This window comes from Coregonus lavaretus (genome assembly GCF_964263955.1).
Source record: "Coregonus lavaretus genome assembly, chromosome: 37".
In the NCBI taxonomy this organism is placed as follows: Eukaryota; Metazoa; Chordata; class Actinopteri; order Salmoniformes; family Salmonidae; genus Coregonus; species Coregonus lavaretus.
The window spans coordinates 11,824,826-11,850,207 of NC_140024.1; the positions used below are offsets into that span (position 1 = coordinate 11,824,826).

The 25,382-nt window shown below is 45.2% G+C and overlaps 2 protein-coding genes across 3 annotated transcripts in view; one reads left to right on the plus strand and one right to left on the minus strand.

Moving 5' to 3' along the window:
- LOC311111236 (CD276 antigen-like) overlaps positions 1–18,390 on the minus strand; it is a 65,428-nt gene extending 47,038 nt beyond the window's left edge. Inside the window, exons 1-3 of the mRNA XM_084153951.1 lie at positions 18,125–18,390; positions 11,680–11,774; positions 877–1,227 (exon numbers count right to left, since the gene is read on the minus strand). Of these exons, the coding sequence (XP_084010077.1) occupies positions 877–1,227; positions 11,680–11,725 (397 nt within the window). The 5' untranslated portion in view covers positions 11,726–11,774; positions 18,125–18,390. The remainder of the gene's footprint in view (positions 1–876; positions 1,228–11,679; positions 11,775–18,124) is intronic.
- A 1,950-nt stretch (positions 18,391–20,340) lies between these two features.
- LOC311111617 (ubiquitin-like protein 7) lies at positions 20,341–25,382 on the plus strand. 2 transcript variants are annotated; one of them, XM_084154388.1, is made up of 11 exons: positions 20,341–20,376; positions 20,712–20,892; positions 20,998–21,117; positions 21,245–21,327; positions 23,277–23,361; positions 23,461–23,518; positions 23,642–23,775; positions 24,119–24,168; positions 24,251–24,427; positions 24,535–24,657; positions 24,983–25,382. In XM_084154388.1, the coding sequence occupies exons 2-11, from the start codon at positions 20,721–20,723 to the stop codon at positions 25,121–25,123; spliced, it is 1,143 nt and encodes a 380-aa protein (XP_084010514.1). In that variant the 5' UTR covers positions 20,341–20,376; positions 20,712–20,720; the 3' UTR covers positions 25,124–25,382. The 2 variants fall into 2 exon arrangements, with proteins under 2 accessions (XP_084010514.1, XP_084010515.1); XM_084154389.1 differs by having other exon boundaries at positions 24,538–24,657.

Genomic DNA, 25,382 nt, shown 5'->3' on the forward strand with positions numbered 1-25,382 from the left:
CTTGGCAGGAACTAATAATCAAAGCCAGTGATTGACCACAACCAGAGGACCACAATCAGGAAGTATCGACCAAACATGTTATGGAGCATCCCTGATGGAACCAAGTGTTTTATTACCAATTTCTGTGCTGTGTTAGGCATAGATCCTAAAGGTCTCACATGATTATCAAAGAAGGGCCTGTGATGTGTGTGATCTACCCTTTTCTTGCAGTCAAATGACGAAATAGCCCTCTAGTGGCCTCATGGGTGGAATGTTATTAATATTTTTCATAATTTCATAATTAATAAACATGGATTTTTAAAAAACACTGAAAATCTGGTGTTTCTATGTCAAACGGTTTTGTTATAATTCAGTCTTCTGTGATGTATATAAAGTGTAATATTGGGATGCTAACTCAAAATTGAATACATTTCAACTCTATATCTAACATGGTACAGGTGTCTTAAAAAAAAAAAAACATAACCATGAGTGTGAGGTGTATACTTTTGTTTCAAAGTACATTTATTTAAGACTACCAAGAAACACTCTGTGTGACCCTCATTTAGCCCACTGCAGTAAAAGGTTAAAGAGGGGACTCTACTTCCTGTATGTGAAGCCCTTGAGGAACTCCTTCTCAACCATACTGGAGGAGGCGGTCCAAGGTCCCCATCCTCTGACCTTCTTCTTCAATATGTTTTGAGACAGACAGGAAAAGAGAATGGAGGATTTGAGGATTTGAGGAAAGACGTATCGAGAACGAGGCCGGGAGACGTGGTAGCTACAGGCCAAGCCTTGGTCCAGCTTTCCCAGTCTGAGGTCGTTATTGTAAAACTTCAAAGAGAATGTGTTCTCAATGACTTACCTGGTTAAATAAAGGTAAAAAATGAACAGACTCACCTGCCACCTGGAGCAGTAAGGCTGCACTACCGTAGGTCTCCACCCTGACGAAGCAGGTGTAGCTACCCTCGTCGGCCACCCGGACCCCCCTCAGGAGGAGCGAGGCGTTGCCCGCGCCCAGCTGGGAGGGGTACAGGCTGGTGCGGTTGGCGTAGCGCTCTCCCTGGTCTGCCAGCTGGTCCTGGCTAGCCCAGTAGCTGTGCACGCTGCGCTTTGTGTCCGTCAGCTGCCAGAAGACACTCAGGTCAGACAGGTTGAAGGGAGAGGCGTGGCTGAAGGAACAGTTGAGGGTGGTGTCCATGCCGTACAGCGCCACCACTGGCAGCTCTGGGACCTGTACTTCAAGGACAGCTAGATAGGAGAGAGAGCGAGTATGTCAATAACAGCAAACATAGACATGTGTGTTTAGCCATGTAGTGGAGAGAGATGTCTAAATAAGCTTTAGGGGGATGAATGAACTGCAATAAAGATGTAGCTCCTAAAAATCCACTTGGAGGCAGTGGTGAGTTAATAATGTAGATAGTGGTCTGTCTGGTGAGAAAGAACACTCTCCATCTCTCTCCAGAGTGTAGTGTCTCCCTCAACACAACACTGGACTAAGCTGCTCAATGGTGAGTATGATTTGTTTTGTTTTAAAGCGGAAACCCTCCTTAAGGCATCTGATCTCCACACTGCTTGTCTCTCCTCTCCTCTCCTCTCCTCTCCTCTCCTCTCCTCTCCTCTCCTCTCCTCTCCTCTCCTCTCCTCTCCTCTCCTCTCCTCTCCTCTCCTCTCCTCTCCTCTCCTCTCCTCTCCTCTCCTCTCTACAGCCATGAGCAGGCTCTGCATAATCACTCTGGCTTAGTAGCCATCTCAGACACCACAGAGAGAGGAGGCAGGCTACAGCTAAACCATTCTCAATTTATTCCTGTCTCCACTTCTACAGGTCTGGTTATGTGATGAACATCAAGACAGAAAAAGCCAATCTAACCCCTGGAATCCCCCTGAATTTAGTGTGATGCATCCTAAACTAGACTGCTGCTATTTTTATGAGAATCTCTTCTGTACTCTTGTCTTTCAGATTTAACAACAATCACACACTTTTGCATGAAATAGTTGTGATTGAGGTGTAACAATTGATTTCCCCATTATCAACAAACAACACTTTCATCCGAGTGCAATCCGTGGATGAGGATGCTCAGTCAAGGCAAAGATATTTTGGTAGACACATAGCCAAACCTCACAGGAGAGAGACCCCACATTCACCAATATCCCCCTGCTCATCTGCAGGCCCACTGCCACCTGCTGGATCCTCACGTAACTACAGGCCAGAGGAAAACTGGGCAAAACACATCCAAAAATACACCATCCACCACATCCAGAAAACCATGGAAACAGAAGAACAACAAGCCCAGTAACTAACAATCACAAGTATATCATTCTAGGTGATGCACTACAATTCCTCCCAACCCATGTCGTGAAAATCACAAAGCAGATTTTTTATTTACTGACATCAAAACAGCTGCTAGTAATGTTTTCTATAGCCCCATAATGTGACTACACTTCCTCTGCCCACAGCACAGTCGACAATCCAATCCAGTAATCATGGCATAACATTACAGTAGCAGGGTTTATTGTACAGCCAAGGAGGACCGAGCACGCCCCCATTCTCATCGACAAGGCTGTAGTGGAGCAGGTTGAGAGCTTCAAGTTCATTGGTGTCCAGATCACCAACAAACTATCATGGTCCAAACACACCAAGGCAGTCGTGAAGAGGGCACGACAAAGCCTATTCCCCCTCAGGAGACTGAAAAGATTTGGCATGGGTCCTCATATCCTCAAAAGGTTATACAGCTGCACCATCGAGAGCATCCTGACTGGTTGCGTCACTACCTGGTATGGCAACTGCTCTGCCTCCGACCGCAAGGCACTACAGAGGGTAGTGCGTACGGCCCAGTACATAACTGGGGCCAAGCTTCATGCCATCCAGGACCTCTATACCAGGCAGTGTCAGAGGAAGGCCCTAAAAATTGTCAAAGACTCCAGCCACCCTAGTCATAGACTGTTCTCTCTGCTACCGCACGGCAAGCGGTACCGGAGCGCCAAGTCTAGGTCCAAAAGGCTTCTTAACAGCTTCTACGCCCAAGCCATAAGACTCCTGAACAGCTAATCAAATGGCTACCCGGACTATTTGCATTGTCACCCCCCACCCCCTCTTTTACGCTGCTGCCACTCTCTGTTTATTATCTATGCATATTCACTTTACCTCTACCCACATGTACATATTACCTCAATTACCTCGACTAACCAGTGCCCCCGCACATTGAGTCTGTACCGGTACCCCCTGTATATAGCCTCGCTACTGTTATTTTACTGCTGCTCTTTAATGATTTGTTATTTAATATAATTATTTTGTAGATTTGTTTTTTTAACTTATCTATTTTTTACTTAACACTTATTTTTCTTAAAACTGCATTGCTGGTTACGGGCTTGTAAGTAAGCATTTCACTGTAAGGTCTACACCTGTTGTATTCGGCGCATGTGACAAATACAATTCGATTTGATTTGTAGGGCTGCATGGCTGTCTACCAGACTAACGTTCTAGTAGTTTGTGTGCGTGTGTGTTTTTGTAGTGCTTTCTGGGTAATGAATAGGCAACAGGCACTTTGGTAGGACTGGAGTGTAAGTGACGGCCCACACAGAGGCATGCACACAGAGCAGGGAGGAGACACAGCAATTAGATCACTCCCAGAGCAGACCGGAATGACTCACTCCAATGGGTTCACAGAGGAGGAGAGAGAGGAGGGAGAGAGAGGTGAGAGGGGGGAGAGAGAAGCGAGAGGGGGAGGTAGGGGGGGAGAATGGGAGAGGGGAGAGGAGAGGGGGAAGAGAGGGCAGAGTGGGCAGAGAGGGGGAAAATGATGGAAGAGAGGGGAGAGGAAGGAGAGCGAGAGGGCAGCTTTGAGCGTGCACTTAAAGATAATATCAGGAAACAAGCCAGGAGGGGAGAGCACTGCAGCCCATCGCTAATCCCCTAACTCAGACCATGGCCCATGTCAGGGAAGAGATAGCTACTCATCCTTCTCTCCTTCCATCTCTCTCTCCCTCCTTCTCTAACCAGTGACCCTCTTCTTGGTGCCGGTCTGGTGAGGGTGCAGCAGGACTTTGGGACAGCATGTTAACACACTGACAGACATACACAGACAGACTGAGAGCAGGAATAGAGCACAGCGTTTCACACCCACTTCACTGCACCCAGAGGGGAGGGGCAGTTAGCTCTGACGTCATGGAAACTGTAAGTGAGCATCTGATGTCCTATTCCTTCAGAGGTGAAACACGGGGGGGGGGGGGGGGCAAACTGGTATTGTTGCTGCTTTTAATTGCTAGATATCTCCAACAAACACACCAACATACTGTAGTATCTGTGATCACTCCTTTGGTCTAGGAGGTTGTGGTTGAAAAAGTGTGTTTTGAGAGGTGGTGTCTCCCTGTCTGAGGGCTAAGGGCTCTCCCCGGCCCCTGAGAGGCGATAAAGAGATGCTCAGAGCAGAGAGCGGTGGAGAGAGGGGACGTGACGGCAGGGCAGATTTACACCCTGCACTTTATGTTTATGGGTCCGACTCTGTTTGAGTGCCTGTGAGAGAGACAGAGCCATGCACTTTCACAGCCGACATGAAATAAACTCATTAAAGCCCTGTGAGCGCTGGCTGGCACTCTTCCCTCAGACACCCTTACCTCAAAGCGGAGCGCCACGCAGGCAGACACGCAGACAGGGATGGAGGCAGACAGGGAGGGAGGCAGACACACAGGCAGACACGCAGGCAGGGACAGAGGCAGACAGGGAGGGAGGCAGACAGGGAGGCAGACACACAGGCAGACACGCAGGCAGGTAGACAGACAGGCAGGCTGGATGACAGTGGCAGGCAAGCAGGCAGGGAGGAAGAGGCAGGCAGGCAGGCAGGGCTAGAGGGAGGCAGGAAGCAGGGAGGGAGGGAGGAAGCAGGGAGGGAGGCAGGCAGGTAGGGAAGGAGGGAGGCAGGGAGGCAGGCAGGCAGGCAGGCAGGCAGGCAGGCAGGCAGGCAGGCAGGCAGGCAGGGAGGGAGGGAGAGGCAGGTAGGTAGGCAGGCAGGGCAAGCTAGTAATGGCCCTGTCGGATATTTACATCACTCACTCCCCACATCCCCTCCGCTCCCCTAATCCCTGGGCTGTCTCTTCAACCCCTACCTCAGCTCAACATAACAGTGATGCTGTCACTGGGCCCTGGCTAGCCTAGTGCTATGCTCACCAGTACAGATGCAGCCTCAAGAGTAGTGATGGGGGGAAAATCAATACAGTTACATATCGGGATAGTAGTGTTTTCAGCACTTGTATTTCTAAACTAGTTTTCTCATGGCTCTCTCCTCCCTCTGCAGCAGACATATGGTGAGCAATATATTTGGACCATGGAATCACAATAAAATCACAGTATTGAATCGCAATACATATAGAATCGTGAGAATCGCAATACATATCGTATCGGCGCCTAAGTACCGAGATGATATTGTATCGTAAGGTCCCTGGCAATTCCCAGCACTACTCGAGAGCCACCCTGAACATGTGAGCTTAGGGTGAATGGTTCGCTGCACGGATATCTCTGTTAGCACAGATTAGCCCCGGCTAGTGCTAAGCTAAGCTATACAGATGAGTGGAGCAGAGAGGGTGAGGGGCCTGCTGAGAGTGAAGCAGCATTGCAGGCAGCAGGCAGGCAGGGGGTGGGAGGAGGATCACAGGCTTCATACATAGGCAGCTGACAAGGTGACACAACATGGCTCTTGGTAAACAAATTCCTGAGCCACGGTGGCAGTGACATCTCACCTCACTCCTCCAGACGCAGGCAGGTGCACACAAACCCACATACACACACACTCGCACACACACAGCCAGGCACACACATACGCACGCACCCATGCACACACGCACACACATCCACAAGCAGAGGGCATTGTTATTCAGCTCAGTCCTGGCTCCTGACAGCTCCACAGCACTGTGAGAGTCAGTCTGAGACACAGGGCATTCTGACACTACAATATACACTGTCATAGTATTGCTCCACAACAGACAGGTCCGAATCACTGTGTTCAGTGACACCAACACACACACCTACACGCAGGCACACACAAACACATTAACATCTCACTCTGCTTGTGATCACTAAAGTTGAATTCACTCAGTCCAATAGAATGTACACCCGTATCCACCTCTAGTAGAATGCAATACATAGCCTAAACATTCTGTGTTGATGTTCCATTCAGGTTCAGCTGACCCTGGTCAATAGAACACAACCCTAAACAGAAATACCTAAACCTGTAATAACCTGATCCCTTTAATAACCTGGGCTGTTAAACACAAGGACTTCAATAAGACCACGACCTCCATCTCCCTCCAGCTCCTGATGCAATAACCCACTGTTCAATAACCCTGGTTCATAACTGCTTCTCCAATAAACACACAATAGAACGCAGCTTCAAATGAACTCTGCTTAATAACATTGAACAGCATATAGGTTATCACCTACTAGGCCAATATGCACCTTACACACAGGTTAAATTACCCCTGCTCGATTACAGATGGCAGAGCTACCAGTAGTCCTGTTCATTGGAAGATGTTAGGTACACATGTTCGGAGATATGGTAAAGCCCCTTTGTAGAACATGGCATAAAGGAACAGCCATGATAAGAGTGCACAACCATACATACACTGGAAGGCAAATTGCAGAGGTAATATTGACTTAACTAAGTAAAGACACACAGGCACTGGAGTTATAGTGTTCTGTCTGGCTAAGTAGTGAGCTGCTTAAAAAGCTGTGGCAATAATGCCCCCATTGGGTGGTCAAAAGTACTGCAGTTCCAGACATGTTGGTCTTCACATGAATGACCCACCTGAACATCAAAAGAACAGGAAGTTCACAGATGCTTAGTGCCCTTTCACAACAGCTATTCTTTCAGTAAATGTTGTTGTTCAAATATGCCAACTAAAGCCTTTCTTCAAAGCTTTTCCTAATCACACTGTCCAAGCCCAAAACCTTTCAAATATGTCCAGGGGAACACAAATAAAAACCAACATCTGGAATACATTGAGAGACGTAGTGGTAGTTTAGACATGGTAAGCTTAACACTGCTCGGAATTAGCACTCAGACACATAGAGAATCTATTCTAAAGCTGTGCCTTTCCTCCCCTCTTGCTCCTGAAAGATAGACACAAAATGGAGGGGATTATGTAGGTCTCTGAGCCTTGAATAATGGGGTCACTCATGACATTTACCAATTTAACACTGTCTCCCCATATCTGGGCTACAGTCATCATAGAGTGAAAGCCATCTCTGTCTGTGAGAGATATATGAGGTGCAGATAGCTAGTGGAGCAGACAGGAGCTCCGGTTGCTTATTTTCAGCAACGTAATAAATCAAGATGCACCACACTTCCTTTCTCCTAACTCTGTCTGTCTGTCTCTCTCTTTCTCCCTCTCTCATTTGTCGTTTATGCTCTCTCCATCTTCTTCTCTCCACAGACAGGGCGGGCGGGTGCTTTATCAGGGGGAGCTGGTCTCATATCCCGTCAATAAGCTGTTAATGGGCTCTGACAGCCAGATAATAGGGCCAGTTGCAGAGGAGCTGCCTGGGAGATAAGGACAAGCCTAACCTTCCTCCACCACCTGCCTGAGAGAGAAGAGAGAGAACACAACCTGGGATGAGTATGAGGAGGGAGACATAGGAGCAAATCCATCCCAGCAGGAGAGGGGGTGGGGTGGATTTGAGTTTGTGCAGCTTAATCCAAATGACTGGGGTTAAGGTGAGCCTATACGCTATGCATACGATTACAGAAAAGCCAAGCTAAGTTGATCAGAAAGCCAAACTGTATTATTGTAGGGGTGGCAAAGGTTTGGATTCTAATCCCTCAGATAGACAAGTGTTTGACACCTGCTGGCCCTGGTAATAACCAAAGCCATGTCTGGGAGGGCAGAGCCGTTGCTCAAATCTCAGGCTGCAATTCTGTTCTGCCTTATGAAGGGGTCGGAGAGCAGTGGATGTCTACATTAATGCTGGGGGTTAAGGGGTTAAAGGGTCAGTGGCTGGGGCTGTGTGTCTGGATGTTACCCTGAGCCCGTCTCCTCCTGAAACACAGTGACCTCACTCAGGGCCCTGTAACCGTGGTATCACCCGGTAACCGTAGCGGCAACCTGTAGGTAAGTGTCTCCTCTCTCTGTGTGTCAGACAGGGAAGCTTCTTACTCAGCACCAAGCAATGATGCTGCTTTCAGAGCGGTGGTGGTGGGTCATTCATCCTGTTCATCACAGCCCACTAAACACAAAGATAACCTGCATATGGCTCCAGGCCCCAGCGGGCCCCCAGGCCCCCAGGCCCCGCTCAGCGCTCCCTACACAGAACTGCAATCTCTGCACGTTACCCGCATCAATGTTTAAGTGATCCCACAAGACAGCTTTTTTAGGACTTGTTGAAATAATCATGAGGTGCTTGATGGGTAATGCACTCTGTTTAAATGGCTAGGCTACAGTGCAGAGTGAGTGGGGAGAGAGGGAGGGGCCAGCAGCTCAGTGCATTAGCCAACCTGCTAGTAGACTAACTGGGCATTATGTATGCATCGCAGCGAAAGCAATCTTTGTCGGGCCTGCCCTCGATTGTTTTTAAAAGGATACTTCACCGGCCACAATCAAATTAGCAAGAACATCACTGATACGGGGTAATAACCCTAAATTGAATTTCTGCGCGGGCCAAAGCGTCCCCTCTCTACAGAATCAATTGCTGTGAAGAGAAAAGGAGGACAGGGAGAGGGCATTCCTAGTTAGCAGACCTCAAAGGCACCAGAGATGCGGCTGTGAGCAGGCATTTACACGCTTCAGGGCCTTGCCATAATGTCTGCCGCTCACTGACTGCCACACTAGATGTGATCTATTCAATTATGCTAATTAATTATAATTACTTCCCAGCTCTCGTCATTAAAACTGAATCCAGGTCAGCTTGCCATTTTTGCATTTGCATGAATACAATTTCCCTTTTAACGTGGGGATGCTAAGAGTGGGCAGGTGGGCGCAAGCAGCAGCAAATGGCAGAAGCCTGGCAGGCTGGTGGCAGTGCTGACAGAACAGAGAGCATGACAACAAGCAATTAGGCAGACAGCATCCTGTTAATGCTTCTGCTTTACACTACAGGCTCTACTGTGTCTCATCTGCTACTGCTGCTTATGGAGCCTGGATGCTAGGCCTACTTACTGGGCTGGTGCTTCTGCTGCTGCTTATGGAGCCTGGATGCTAGGCCTACTTACTGGGCTGGTGCTTCTGCTGCTGCTTATGGAGCCTGGATGCTAGGGCTACTTACTGGGCTGGTGCTTCTGCTGCTGCTTATGGAGCCTGGATGCTAGGGCTACTTACTGGGCTGGTGCTTCTGCTGCTGCTTATGGAGCCTGGATGCTAAGCCTACTTACTGGGCTGGTGCTTCTGCTGCTGCTTATGGAGCCTGGATGCTAGGGCTACTTACTGGGCTGGTGCTTCTGCTGCTGCTTATGGAGCCTGGATGCTAAGCCTACTTACTGGGCTGGTGCTTCTGCTGCTGCTTATGGAGCCTGGATGCTAGGCCTACTTACTGGGCTGGTGCTTCTGCTGCTGCTTATGGAGCCTGGATGCTAGGCCTACTTACTGGGCTGGTGCTTCTGCTGCTGCTTATGGAGCCTAGATGCTAGGCCTACTTACTGGGCTGGTGCTTCTGCTGCTGCTTATGGAGCCTGGATGCTAGGGCTACTTACTGAGCTGGTGCTTCTGCTGCTGCTTATGGAGCCTAGATGCTAGGGCTACTTACTGAGCTGGTGCTTCTGCTGCTGCTTATGGAGCCTAGATGCTAGGGCTACTTACTGGGCTGGTGCTTCTGCTGCTGCTTATGGAGCCTGGATGCTAGGGCTACTTACTGGGCTGGTGCTTCTGCTGCTGCTTATGGAGCCTGGATGCTAGGGCTACTTACTGGGCTGGTGCTTTTGCTGCTGCTTATGGAGCCTGGATGCTAGGGCTACTTACTGGGCTGGTGCTTCTGCTGCTGCTTATGGAGCCTGGATGCTAGGGCTACTTACTGGGCTGGTGCTTCTGCTGCTGCTTATGGAGCCTGGATGCTAGGGCTACTTACTGGGCTGGTGCTTTTGCTGCTGCTTATGGAGCCTGGATGCTAGGGCTACTTACTGGGCTGGTGCTTCTGCTGCTGCTTATGGAGCCTGGATGCTAGGCCTACTTACTGGGCTGGTGCTTCTGCTGCTGCTTATGGAGCCTGGATGCTAGGGCTACTTACTGGGCTGGTGCTTCTGCTGTTGCTTGCCTGTTACCTCAGAGCAACCCCACTAGGAGTACTGCTACTAGTTTAGTGCATTAAAAGTACACTGAGTATACCAAACATTAGGAACACCTTGCTAATATTGAGTTGCACCAATCAATAAGGAATCATAGCTTTCACCTGGTCAGTTTATGTCCTGTATACTCAGTGTATATGGATACTGAAACAAAGAAACCTGTCACCACCACATCAAGCAACAATTCCATTGGGGACGAGTCCCTCTGCAGAAGAACTGACACCAGCTGTGCTAAGCAACATTTTCTTATTTTACGCACCAAGACAATGTTACACACCAACAGTTTAGACGAGGACTCTACCTCCGTACTCTACTAGAGGTTGTCTTGGGAGAGTGCAGTGGCAATGTAGCAGCCTCAGAGTGTAATCCTGTGTGGAGATAGGGGTATTTAATGACGCAGCACAGGAGTGACACTGATACAGATATTTAATGGTGGAGTAGAGGAGAGACACTGTAGAAGACAAGTGGGATTAGCAAGGGCCTGTAATCCTAATCAGAGACAACAGGCCCAGAGGACCCCAGGTCTCACACACACACATATAGACACACAAACACCAGCACATACACATGTGCACCCTCACTCACTATTCCCACATGACAGTTTGTCTCTATCGACAGACTTTCAAAGCACATGATTTAGAGTATGACTGAAAACATGCTGTACAATGTTACCTAATACTGTCAATCATTCATTCAACAGTAAATTCCAGTAAGTAAATAAAGAACAATCATATATTGTGTGAGGTAAAAAACCCTCTTAACTACAACTTAAAGAGCTACACAGTCCGAGACGCCTCCCTCCCTCCCTCCCTCCCTCCCAGTGAGAGGGCTGAGGCAGCCGCCACAGCCAGTAATGAGCAGGCCAGAGACCCATTAAGGCTGGAACAGTACTAGGCCCTAATGAAGCCCTGCTCCTATCTCTCTCACTCTCAGAGTCTCTGTCTGACTGCTGAGTCCAGCACACTGCCCTGAGCACTACAACAACCCTGCTGCCTACAGCCCAGGCTACACCAACCACAACTCCCCCTTCTTACTGGAACATGAGAGGCTGACTCCCCCACCACACTCTCTGACTCACTGGAGAAAAACGACACTCTCTGCAAGTCTCTTCTCAGGCAGGACCTCACCCTACTAGCTACCCTAGGGCCCCATTCTAGCTCTGGCTAGAGAAGGACAAACTCATCCAATTTTCCTGTCCACATAACTTTCTAAATGTTCCCATTCTGTTTTCATCGTCTTTACGTTTTGCACTGTTAAGAATATTCGTTTTCAGAGTAAGCCTAATTTGAGCTGTTATTTTGTCTTCCTTGTCATTTCTTTGAAGGGAATGACTAAAAACCCTGTTGAGCGTATTGTTGAGATGGCGGTGGTTACACTTGGTGGTAGCATTGATCTATGGGTAATGATGGGCTGTGGAGGGGGACAGGGGGACACCACCCACCGAGAGCTTGCACAGCCAGCAACACGGGCAGCAGGAGGGACAGCATGGTCTTCCTGGGGTCTCGGTAGTGCGGGTCAGCCTCGTCAGACACAGCACTGTGGAAACAAACACAGAGACATGATCTGATTCACTCTGGCCCAATTAGTTTAAATAGAATGTTTCAGACAAGAAATCATCAAAGGAAAGACAGGGGAGTGCAAACCGCTACTGATCATGTTAACAAAATCTAATGTCAACATTAAACCAGCGTGTATGCTGTGGGAAATCCTGCAAGAGAGAGGGAAAGAGAGATAGAGAGAGAAAGAGGGAGAGAGAGAGAGAGAATAAAGCCATTAAATTGAATTGAAAGACAGAGAGAGAGAGATAGAGAGAGAAATAAAGAGAGAGAGAGAGAGAGAGAGAGAGAGAGAGAGAGAGAGAGAGCGAGAGAGAGAGCGAAAGAGATAGAGAGAGAGAGAGAGAGAGAGAGAGAGAGAGAGAGAGAGAGAGGGAGAGAGAGTAAGAGAGAGGAGAGAGAGGAGGGGGGAAGAGAGAGAGAGAGAGAGAGAGAGAGAGAGAGAGAGAGCTGTACACAGTACAAGGCATTTCTTTCAGGCCATTAGAGCTGAGTGAAGGGAACTTCCATTGAGTCATTCGCCTAGTGGCCTCAGGACGCCCACCAGAGGGAAAACATTAGATGTAGCGCACTCTACTGACTCCTACCACACAAAACTGTGTCCTGTCTCCCACTCTTTCGGTGGGAGACCGCAGAGACACTGTGTGTGTGTGTCAGGGTTTCTGTTAGCTGGTAATAGTCGGCTTTTGGCCAAAAACAATTGCCACTTCTCCAGGAGAAGACAAAAAATCCCATTGCGAAATAATGCTTTTTAGCCTATTCATTTATGTAAATACCAGTTGATGTAAATATTCATTGATGTAAATACATTTGACCGGTCATGCTTATCTGTCTATGGGTTCATTTGCATAATTTTTTGGAATTAAATTGCTGCTTGTGTATATTCGTTATGTATCTTATTTATCACACGCACACAGCATACAGATACAGAACCTGTCAGACAGCGCTTTCATAAGCCCAATCATTGCACAACAATTCTAAATGCAATCGTGTGTTAAAAATAGTTTTTGGGCCACGATTAAAAAGAGCTAGTATTTTTTTTTCTCAACTGGTAATTGAAGCGCGCTTCCCATTCGCCATTCAAATGCATAGGCAATCGAAGGCAGGCTTCATCAGCGTCTCACACACCACTTTGCAATGAGCTGGAGGCAGTATACATTTTGAAAACATATACAGTGGGGGAAAAAAGTATTTAGTCAGCCACCAATTGTGCAAATTCTCCCACTTAAAAAGATGAGAGAGGCCTGCAATTTTCATCATAGGTACACGTCAACTATGACAGACAAATTGAGAAAAAGAAATCCAGAAAATCACATTGTAGGATTTTTAACGAATTTATTTGCAACTTATGGTGGAAAATAAGTATTTGGTCACCTACAAACAAGCAAGATTTCTGGCTCTCACAGACCTGTAACTTCTACTTTAAGAGGCTCCTCTGTCCTCCACTCGTTACATGTATTAATGGCACCTGTTTGAACTTGTTATCAGTATAAAAGACACCTGTCAACAACCTCAAACAGTCACACTCCAAACTCCACTATGGCCAAGACCAACGAGCTGTCAAAGGACACCAGAAACAAAATTGTAGACCTGCACCAGGCTGGGAAGACTGAATCTGCAATAGGTAAGCAGCTTGGTTTGAAGAAATCAACTGTGGGAGCAATTATTAGGAAATGGAAGACATACAAGACCACTGATAATCTCCCTCGATCTGGGGCTCCACGCAAGATCTCACCCCGTGGGGTCAAAATGATCACAAGAACGGTGAGCAAAAATCCCAGAACCACACGGGGGGACCTAGTGAATGACCTGCAGAGAGCTGGGACCAAAGTCACAAAGCCTACCATCAGTAACACACTACGCCGCCAGGGACTCAAATCCTGCAGTGCCAGACGTGTCCCCCTGCTTAAGCCAGTACATGTCCAGGCCCGTCTGAAGTTTGCTAGAGTGCATTTGGATGATCCAGAAGAGGATTGGGAGAATGTCATATGGTCAGATGAAACCAAAATAGAACTTTTTGGTAAAAACTCAACTCGTCGTGTTTGGAGGACAAAGAATGCTGAGTTGCATCCAAAGAACACCATACCTACTGTGAAGCATGGGGGTGGAAACATCATGCTTTGGGGCTGTTTTTCTGCAAAGGGACCAGGACGACTGATCCGTGTAAAGGAAAGAATGAATGGGGCCATGTATCGTGAGATTTTGAGTGAAAACCTCCTTCCATCAGCAAGGGCATTGAAGATGAAACGTGGCTGGGTCTTTCAGCATGACAATGATCCCAAACACACTGCCCGGGCAACGAAGGAATGGCTTCGTAAGAAGCATTTCAAGGTCCTGGAGTAGCCTAGCCAGTCTCCAGATCTCAACCCCATAGAAAATCTTTGGAGGGAGTTGAAAGTCTGTGTTGCCCAGCGACAGCCCCAAAACATCACTGCTCTAGAGGAGATCTGCATGGAGGAATGGGCCAAAATACCAGCAACAGTGTGTGAAAACCTTGTGAAGACTTACAGAAAACGTTTGACCTGTGTCATTGCCAACAGAGGGTATATAACAAAGTATTGAGAAACTTTTGTTATTGACCAAATACTTATTTTCCACCATAATTTGCAAATAAATTCATAAAAAATCCTACAATGTGATTTTCTGGAAAAAAAATTCTCATTTTGTCTGTCATAGTTGACGTGTACCTATGATGAAAATTACAGGCCTCTCATCTTTTTCAGTGGGAGAACTTGCACAATTGGTGGCTGACTAAATACTTTTTTTCCCCACTGTAGCTACTTAACTGTTCGAAACCTGAACGTTTTACTACATATTATGAGGCATGTTTTACCTTGCTTCAAAGTAGCCTAGGCAATTATTTTATAAACACTTCCATATGCCATTGAAACCAATAGTTCTATTGCTTTCTTTCATCATCCGGTCGCCAAATGCCTTGCTGAGTTAATAATGTTAAGAAATAATTGTTCATAAACATTCTGATCTGCTGCATCCGATTCATTGCTTTTTAACGTTTTTTTTAAACACCGCTATGGTCATCAGCTTCATTCCTTGGCTTAGATGAAACCCTATGATGAAATCCTTTCCATGAAGTCTCCAGATGAGCTCAGCAGAAAAAAGGATGTGGGCAGAATGGTAACTTCCACACAAAGCTTCTTCCATAATAGGACTGTTCCCTGGACCCTGGCTGTATGTCAGTCTATCTGTCTGTCTCTCTCTTGTCTGGACAGCTGTCCAGCAAGCAGCAGCAGACAGCCTGCCCATAATTAATTTAGCACGCTAGGACTAGGGACTAGGGAGCTCACTATCAAGAAATATTTGTCCTCCTCACTGGCTTCAAGTTATTCATAGCAAGACTGTACACTCGTATGTGTCATAACATACCCTCATGGCATGCATAGAAAACATTACAACATAAACAGATGACATACCTAAGAGTTCTTCATAGTCATAAGTCAAATTTCCTGACACATTGTTAAGTTCCTGTTTAATTTAGTTTAACTTATGAACTCAGACATTCTTGAGTATGACTGGCACGCAGTGTGAAAGCCACTGTCTGTCAAGGCTGTATGTGTCCCTTGCATTGAATTACTCAACGTTATTTCCCTTCCCCCGGTCTACTTCCTCCACCAGGACTGGTAAATCCCCTCTCTCCCTGCACTACCCAGCTTCTTTTGGCCAGCTTAATGTCAGAGGTCAGATCAAACTCATTTGACCACACCTGCAGCCTGAGACATGCTAAGGCGGGACTTATTTCAGCATAATGAGTACAATAAATCTGTACTCTATCTTCGCTCAGCAGATCCATTTACATTTGTTGTGGATTTATAGGTTGCGGTATAACGTACACAAATGGTATTACCTAAACTTAAGGTGTTTGCTGGAAAAGTCTGATATTGCTAATGCTTTTCCCTCCATTTTAAGTATGAAGTATTTATCTTGTCTTTCCCTAACCTCGTATGTAATTTCCTCTCTAGCCATGTTGCCAGCTTAGTATCAAAGACTATTGTATCCCTCCAGGATGCTGTCCCTGCCAAGAAAGCCCAGCTGCTCTGCTCTGACAGTCATGTGACAGGGATCATCAGACCAGTCCTCCAATTCAGCATGGAGCTCAGAATAATAACATTTACATTTATATTTTAGTCATTTAGCAGACGCTCTTATCCAGAGCGACTTTACAGTTAGTGAGTGCATAATTATTTTTTTCATACTGGCCCCCCGTGGGAAACGAACCCACAACCCTGGCGTTGCAAGCGCCATATGAGCTACACATAACATAACATAAACTGCAGCTGACACCATTAAACTTTTTTTTGCCATTTTAAAGCTAATTTCCTGCAATTCTACACACTTTGTCATGGGGTGCAAAGACAATGTAGCAGTTTTAAAGCTAATTTCCTGTAATTCTACACATTTTGCCATGTCTTATGTATGTTCATGTGACATTTGAATGACAAACACTATAACAAAATCAATAGGCTAAAAAACCTAGCTAAAAACACTAGCTGACATGGGCTAGTTGATCTGGACATTTCTAACAAATTATAAATAGCTCTCGAAGGTCTGCAATGACTGACATGACAGAGGAAAACTGCTGATGCACTACTCAATTTCGAAATTGCACCTTGTGTTTTCTACTATTACAACTTTTAGGAGTAAGTTGAAAGCCGGACTGAGTTCATTAAAAGGTGTGCCCCACAGTTTAAGTTTAAGAACCACTGTTCTAGAAGACCTTATCATACTTTATAATCACCCAGGTTGTTTGCCCTATGTGGTCCTGGGCCTGAAAATGTTTTCCCTCCCATCTCTGTGTTGCCAGGGTAATGCTGCTATGTGTTCCAAGTTCCAACCGCAGCGGTTCCAACAAATATGAGACCACCTACTGGGCACAGATGTCAATTCAACATCTATTCCACATTGGTTCAATGCAATTTCATTGAAATTACGTGGAAACAACGTTGATTCAACCAGTGTGTGCCCAGTAGGCAGTCTTTTGTCTAAAAACAAGACAATCATGTTATTATCAAGTTTTACTACCTATAATTACGTTTGGAGCAGTGGATGCTAAATAAAAAAATTGAAACATTAAAAAAGTTATTGTTTTTAGATACAACTATAATAAATATATTCATGTCACCAAATAACTGACTAAAACACACTGTTTTGCAATTAAGGTCTACAGTAGCATCAACAGCACTCTCTGGGGTAGCACCATGGTGTAGCTGGAGGACAACTATTTCCGTCCTACTCTGGGTACACCGACTTTAATACAAAACCTAGGAGGTTCATGGTGCTCACTCCGTTACATAGACTTACACAGTAATTATGACGACTTCCGGAGGACGTCCTCCAACCTATCAGAGCTCTTGCTGCATGAACTGACATGTTGTCCACCCAATCAAAGGATCAGAGAATTAATCTAGTACTGAAAGCATAAGCTACAGCTAGCTAGCACTGCAGTGCATAAAATGTGGTGAGTAGTTGACTCAAAGAGAGATAAAGACAATAGTTGAACAGTTTTTAACAAATGTATTTCTTCAAAAATTAAGGAGAAGCATCAGAGAGGGAGTGAAAGAGAGAGAGAGATAGCTATATTTCATAGTATTTTTTTCACCTTCACTTTCAATTACTTAGCTAACTAATGCAGCTAGCTAATTTAGCCTACTCAAACACCCAGCTCTAACAGAGAGGAATGCTATTTACATTAGCTAGCTGGCTATGGCTATCCAACACTGGAACTCTTCCAAGTCAAGGTAAGCTTGACTTGGAAGAGTTACACCGGGGCACGCCGGTGTAACTGCTAAACTCCTTGCTGACTGTACACTGTACTGCATGATTGAAGCAGGTTTACTAGTAGCTATGTTGACTATGATGTTAGCTAATATGGTGACAACGATGTAGGCTGTGTTTTGTGGTTAGTGGTTATGGTATGAAGGTTTGGCTAAGAAAGGTTACATTTAATTCAAGAAGAGATCTAGCTGAGTGCTAGCTGAGTGCTTTGGTAAAATGTGATAAACAAAAACCGCCATTGGGACATTAAGTTACTGAGCCTTAAATAGAAGTTACTTAACAGTGTATTTATTGTTAATGAGTTTCTTAAACGAGTCTATTGTCTTTTGTTCAAATAAGATGCAGTAGTGTATCCAGTCATGCGCGTTTCTGCTTCATTCACTCCAGCTGTTGCTTACATCTGCAAGCACAATGACATTTTCGTGGCTCATTCTCAAAATCAACAGAAAATGGAAACGACGCGTAATTACCTGGTTACTACACCACGTTTTATGTACTTTTCTTTGACTATTGTAAACAAAATAAAAAGTGAAAACTTACCATGTTAGGAGAACGCAACTTATGAATCACCAACCATCCAGCGGCTGTGATTTGTTACACAAAATCACGAATGATCTTATTCTGTTGAGTTTTGCATACCCTCTTTGGGTTTTCCTGACAAAATAAGCGCCAATAGCGTTCCCTTGAACCCTTTTGACTTGAGAAATGAATAGTTCGGCTACAGGTATTAAAAAACCTTACATTTAGGAGGATTCATTCGATTCTAAGAAACCGCTCCCATACGGTGCTTTGTCCAGTATGATGTCACGCGTACGAGAAAAGTGTTTGCCCCCGGACCCCCACCGCTGGGTAATGTTAACCCTTTATGTTGAAGGCAAGCATACAGTATATAAAACAACTGTGGTGCTCGTCAATTTTCATATTCTATAATATTTCGTACATCTCACATTTTTCATACTCAACTTTATTATTTTAAATAAACTAAGGGTAATAATAATAAGTGTCATACCTTGATTACACATTTTTGTCCGATGAGGGGTCATATGCTTTGATGAAAATAACAAACTTGATAGGCAATAGTGTTGTATGAACTAGATGCCATTGTTGAACTAGAAGTTTGCAATAAATGTCAGTACGAAAAATGTATGCACTCACTAACTGTAAGTCGCTCTGGATAACAGCATCTGCTAAATGACTAAAAATGTAAAAAATGTAAAACAAAGAGAGCTGGTTTTACACTGCTATAATCACTCTCTGTCCCAGACATGAAGGCTGGATAGCTGTGTTGGAAAGAACATTCTGAGCTAATGCATTCAGCAGGAAAAGTAATCTGGGTATTTTGAGACATTAAGGTTTCCTGCTTTTCTCCTCAACTGCTTCTCTGTTGTTACTCCAAGAACACATTAGAAACAGACAATATCCCTTCAAAGGATGTCTGACCGGCTCTGTTGAACACAGCTGTGTGAGAAATAAAGCTGGATCCAAATAATGAACCCTTCTGCACCTAACTTAATAACATTTACATTTACATTTACGTCATTTAGCAGACGCTCTTATGCAGAGCGACTTACAAATTGGTGCATTCACCTTATAGCCAGTGGGATAACCACTTTACAATTATTATTATTATTATTATTATTTATTTATTATTATTATTTTTTTGGGGGGGGGGGGGGGTTAAGGGGGGGGGGGTAGAAGGATTACTTTATCCTATCCCAGGTGTTCCTTAAAGAGGTGGGGTTTCAAATGTCTCCGGAAGGTGGTGAGTGACTCCGCTGTCCTGGCGTCGTGAGGGAGCTTGTTCCACCATTGGGGTGCCAGAGCAGCGAACAGTTTTGACTGGGCTGAGCGGGAACTGTGCTTCAGCAGAGGTAGGGGAGCCAGCAGGCCAGAGGTGGATGAACGCAATGCCCTCGTTTGGGTGTAGGGACTGATCAGAGCCTGACGGTAAAGCACCATGGTCTTGTAGCAGATGCGAGCTTCAACTGGAAGCCAGTGTAGTGTGCACAATCTTGCATAATCTTGTACAATCTTGCATAACACAATCTTGCATCTGAATCCTGTCTTACTACTGATACTTTGCACCCCCTGACAAGGCCTTAGAGTCCACTACCTTACAAATTGTTATTTTTGTTTTCAATATCACATTTAATTGTTATTGCCTTACAACAACAACAAGGAACATGTCAAATTATGTTTTGATAAAAGCCTAAATAAGTTCCGTTTTTTGTTTAATCTTGGGGGAAAAATGACTCCAGCTGGTTATAATCATGTAAAATATGTTGGTAGTTTGAGGGTTAAAATAATTTGATAATGGCACAGAAAAGTTGGAAAGTTTGGAAAGTAGGCTGTGAGGCCCAAAAACGGACCAAATGTGCAACATTTACATTTTCAGTCATTTAGCAGACGCTCTTATCCAGAGCGACTTACAGGAGCAATTAGGGTTAAGTGCCTTGCTCAAGGGCACATCGACAAATTGTTCACCTAGTCGGCTCGGGGATTAGAACCAGCGACCTTTCGGTTACTGGCACAACGCTCTTAACCACTAAGCTACCTGCCGCCCCATCAAGTGGTGTGGAGGCTCTTGAAATTGCTGTAGAAAAGGTATAGTAATTTGGTTAGATTTGCTACATCTACATTGCAGTTGTTACATTTTGCTTCAGCGAGGACCATGATAGCAAATAAATGATACATTGTTGCCATCATGTATATTCCATTACTTCCGCTTTGGTCAGCGTGATTGTGGACCACGTGACTAAACACGGAAGCAGATCGTGTCAACAAAGCAAATCGTGAGTCTGCAGTACAATTTTGCAAGGAGTTTCATGTTTCATTCGTGGATTTAATGCGTTTTAGTGGCTGACATACAAATCTTATTTTTGAAAAAGTCATCCAAACGGTCTTTACTTGCTACAAATGTTAATGCCTAACGTTAGTGCCATTATAGTAGCGATAGCTAGCTAGCTTAGGGGCTAATAACGGTAACGTAAGCTGTGTCGTTAGCTGTGCATATCAGAAGATTAGACATTTACTTTTCCAAACTTTATCTAGCTTTAGATGCATGAATGTGGTGCTGATTTCACTATGTTACCAATGTAGATTGTCGTTGTAACGTGTTCCTGTCTAGCAATAGCTCATGATGTCGGAGTGGCACCTGTCATTGAAGCTGGTGGATCAGCCCAAATCCACCTTCCACTTCCCTGAGACGATGCCTGGAGACGTGTCTCCCGGCGGGTACCGAGTTTCTACTCTGAAACAGCTCGTTGCAGCACAGCTCCCTGATTCCTTACCGGACCCCGAACTCATAGGTTTGCATTGCATATGTCAACAACTCTCACATGTCAACTAACTTAGCTAACTTCTGTACTGTATTTATGATTTGTGTCTAAAGTGTTTTTTCTTTCATATGTCAGAGCTGGTACACTGTGGTCGGAAGTTGAAGGACGACCTGACTTTAGACTCCTGTGGGATCCAGCCTGGATCCACCCTGCACATCCTCAAAAGGACCTGGCCCGAACCAGAGATCAATCCAGGCGGGTTTTGGCCGACTAACTCTAACCCTCTTAGAAGTGCCATGCACACTAGACATTTCCATTTATAAGGTTACTTCTATAAAGAACCATAGTAATTTCTCTCCCCTCTTTCTCTCTTTGTTTGTAGAGCCAGTGAACAGGACGACTGCAGCCAGGGAGTTCCGTGTGCTGCAGGCAGCCCTCCACTCCAACTCCACCTACAGAGACTCGGTAATAACATTGTTATGGTGTTGAGAATGAAAATGTAGAAGGATGTCTTCATCAGAAATCCTATTATATCAGTTACGGTGGGGTCCAAAATGATTGACAACCTTGATAAAGATGAGCAATAATGAATGTATAAAATACATTGAACAAAAATATAAACACAACATGTGTTGGTCCCATGTTTCATGAGCTGAAATAAAATATTCCAGAAATGTTCCATACGCACAAAAAGCTTATTCCTCTCAAATTCTGTGCACAAATTTGTTTACATCCCTGTTAGTGAGCATTTCTCCTTTGCCAAGATAATCCGTCCACCTGACAGGTGTGGCATATCAAGAAGCTGGTGGACAATAAAAGGCCACTCTAAAATGTGCAGTTTTGTCACGCAACACAATCCCACAGATGCAGGAATGTCCACCAGAGCTGTTGCCAGAGAATGTAATGTTAATTTCTCTACCATAAGCCACTTCCAACTGCGTTTTAGAGAATTTGGCAGTACTGGCTTCACAACCGCACGTGTAGGGCATTATGTGGGCGAGCGGTTTGCTGATGTCAACGTTGTGAACAGAGTGCCCCATGGTGGCGGTGGGGTTATGGTATGGGCAGGCATAGGCCAAGGACAACGAACACAATTGCATTTTATCGATGGCAATTTGAATGCACAGAGATACCGTGACCAGATCCTGAGGCCCATTGTCGTGCCATTCATCCGCCGCCATCACCTCATGTTTCAGCATGATAATGCACGGCCCCATGTCGCAAGGATCTGTACACAATTCCTGGAAGCTGAAAAAGTCCCAGTTCTTTCATGGCCTGCATACTCCCCTTGCATATTCACCAGACATGTCACCCATTGAGCATGTTTGGGATACTCTCGATCGACGTGTACGACAGTGTTCCAGTTCCCGCCAATATCCAGCAACTTCACACAATCATTGAACAGGAGTGGGACAACATTCCACAGGCCACAATCAACATCCTGATCAACTCGAAGGAGATGTGTCACGCTGCGTGAGGAAAATTGTGTTTTTTTAAAAGGTATCTGTGACCAACAGATGCATATCTGTATTCTCAGTCATATGAAATCCATAGATTAGAGCCTAATGAGTTTATTTCAATTGAGTGATTTCCTTATATGAACTGTAACTCTTTGAAATTGTTGCAGGTTGCGTTTTATATTTTTGTTCAGTATAAATAATTCAAATACTGAGCTATATTATATGCTCAAAAGAATGGGAAAGTTATATTATTTTATACTAATATAATTGGTCAGAGAAAGATAATTTGTTTAATTAGTAATGCTTTTTTTCCTCGAAGGTAGTGGTCAAAATTATTGACGCCCTCAAAATTATTATAAATTTGGTTCCATATTCCTAGCTCGCAATGACTACATCAATCTTGTGACTGTAGAAACGTGTTGGATGCATTTGCAGTTTGTTTTGGTTGTGTATCAGATTATTTTGTGCCCAATTGAAATGAATGATAAATAATGTATTGTGTCATTATGGTGTCACTTTTCTATTGTAAATAAGAATAGAATATGTTTCTAAACACTTCTCCATTAATGTGGATGCTACCATGATTACGGATAATCCTGAATGAATCGTGAATAATTATGATTGAGAAAGTTACATAGGGTTAAAGATCATACCTCCAAAACATGCTAACCTTTCACCATTACCAATAACAGGGGAGGTTAGCATGTCTTGGGGGTAGGATCTTTGACCCTCTGTAAATCTCACTCATCATTATTCATGGTTGTTACTTGTTAAATAAACATATATTTATCTGGGCAATTGTATTAGTATAAAACAATATACTTTCCCTTTTTTTTTGCATACAATATAGCTCAATATTTGAATTATTTATTTATACAGTCATTATTGCTCATCTTTATCAAGGATGTCAATAATTTCAGACCCCACTGTATATAACTTAATTTGCTTCCCCAGGTGTATAAGATGCTGACTAATAAGGAGTCTCTAGATCAGATCATTGTGGCCACGCCAGGACTGAGATCTGACCCGGTAGCGCTAGGCGAGTACTGATAATCCCTGCCCGTTATGACATACCATCATCCTAACCATGTCACTAAGGAGGTTATGTCTTACAATGCTATTCTTCTGAATCTTGCAGGAGTGCTCCAAGACAAAGATCTATTTGTGCAATTCACAGACCCTAACATGCTGGATGTGTAAGTCTTTTTGTTCCATATACTGTAGAATGACTTTGTCATACCATGTTGTAAATGAGTAACTATACTGTGGATTTGTGACATAGGGATAAGAAAAAAGTATTTAATTTTTTTGCCTTGTAGGTTGATCAGTTCTCACCCAGCCCTGGTCAATGCCATCATCCTGGTCCTCCACTCAGTGGCTGGCAGCATGCCTGCTCAGTCCAGTGCCGGCTCCTCCCGCAACGTCTCCTCCAGCTCCTACAGTGACATGCCAGGTGAGTATCACACTGGTGGACACTATAGGGTCGTGTTCAAAAGGGCAGACCGTAGAAAAATGGTTTGCAAAGGAAAACAAAAATCGGTGTTCTTATTGGACAAGGTTCAGGTAGCACCTCCCTGTTTCACTCTTTTTCAAAATGTTTAGTCTCTACTGTTTGGGGTTTTAGGCTGGGTTTCTGTACAGCACTTCGAGATATTAGCTGATGTAAGAAGGGCTATATAAAATAAAATTGATTGATTGATTGATACTGAACATGAACCAGTGAAGGCCACATTGGTCTGTCACTCACCATCGCTAAGACTGGGACATGTATGACGTTTGCTTTGTCTTGTCTGCAGGAGGGTTTATGTTTGAGGGCATGTCTGATGACGATGAAGATTTCCAATCGGTGAGTCAATCTACCTGGATTGAGATTTAAAATGTAAATATAGATGGAGTATAGCTAACACCGTTGCTATGTGTGTAACTAGGGCAATCAGGCAGGCCCATCCAACCGAACCGGAGGCCCAGCAGGAATGCGTCCTGTGTCCCTTGGCCATAGTGGAGCTACAGGCCCTCGACCCATAACACAGAGTGAGCTGGCCACTGCCCTGGCCCTGGCTAGTACTCCTGAGAGCAGTGCTGTTACTCCCACTGCAGGGGCTCAGGTAAAGAATGGCCCATAATCCTCCCTCAACACACACACACTCCTCTACCAGTGACACAGAGCAGACACTTGCCCTTCTAACTGCGTGCCCTTTGTTCTGTGTTGCAGCAGGACCCCTCATCTGGAGTGCCTCCCACGCCAGCAGGGACTCCTGTCAGCAATGACCTTTTCAGCCAGGCGCTGCAGCAGGCTCTGCAGGCCTCCAGCATGTCCAGCATGTCCTCTCTGCAGGTCAGTCTCTTCTCCTTTCCATCTCTCCTCTACCTCTCTCATTCTCTCCTTCCCCTCTCTCCTCCTTTCCTCTCACTCTCTCCTCTCACTGTGCTACATGAGCCGTGAGGACAGACCAGATCCACAGGTCTCGACCTTTAAAGGACAACACTGTGGATAGAAGCTGTGCTCTTAATCATAATGCCTGGAGCAATGGCACTCGCTGCCTTTAGTTTGGTCTCTCTAGCTGGAGTAATGACGGGCTGAGCTTCAATGTCTCTGACTCTGTGTGTTTTGGTCTGTTTGCCAGTAAGTTTAAGGCTAGCTTTGTTCTTCTGTCTTATAGGGGCGTTGGCAGTCCCAGCTGCAGCAGCTGAGAGGCATGGGGATCCAGGATGAGGAGCTGATGTTGCGGGCGCTGCAGGCCACAGACGGGGACATCCAGTCAGCTCTGGAGCTCATCTTTGCTGGAGGGCCAGGACTCTGAGCCAACCCAGGGCCCTGAGAGAGGAGAGTGCAGGGGGAACGTCTCTACACAGGCCCAAGCTGATGGCACTGGTCATTCTGCCATTGGGCTGTGATATGGACACTTATATGGACACAATGCTTCAGACATGAAGACTTCTCATTACTACCCCTCTACCCTTTCATACACAGCCTAAATGGAACAACCTTTAATGGCTGGGGAAATATTTCTTCTTTTTGTTTTTGACTTGACTTGTAATAAAGACAAACAATGTACCTTA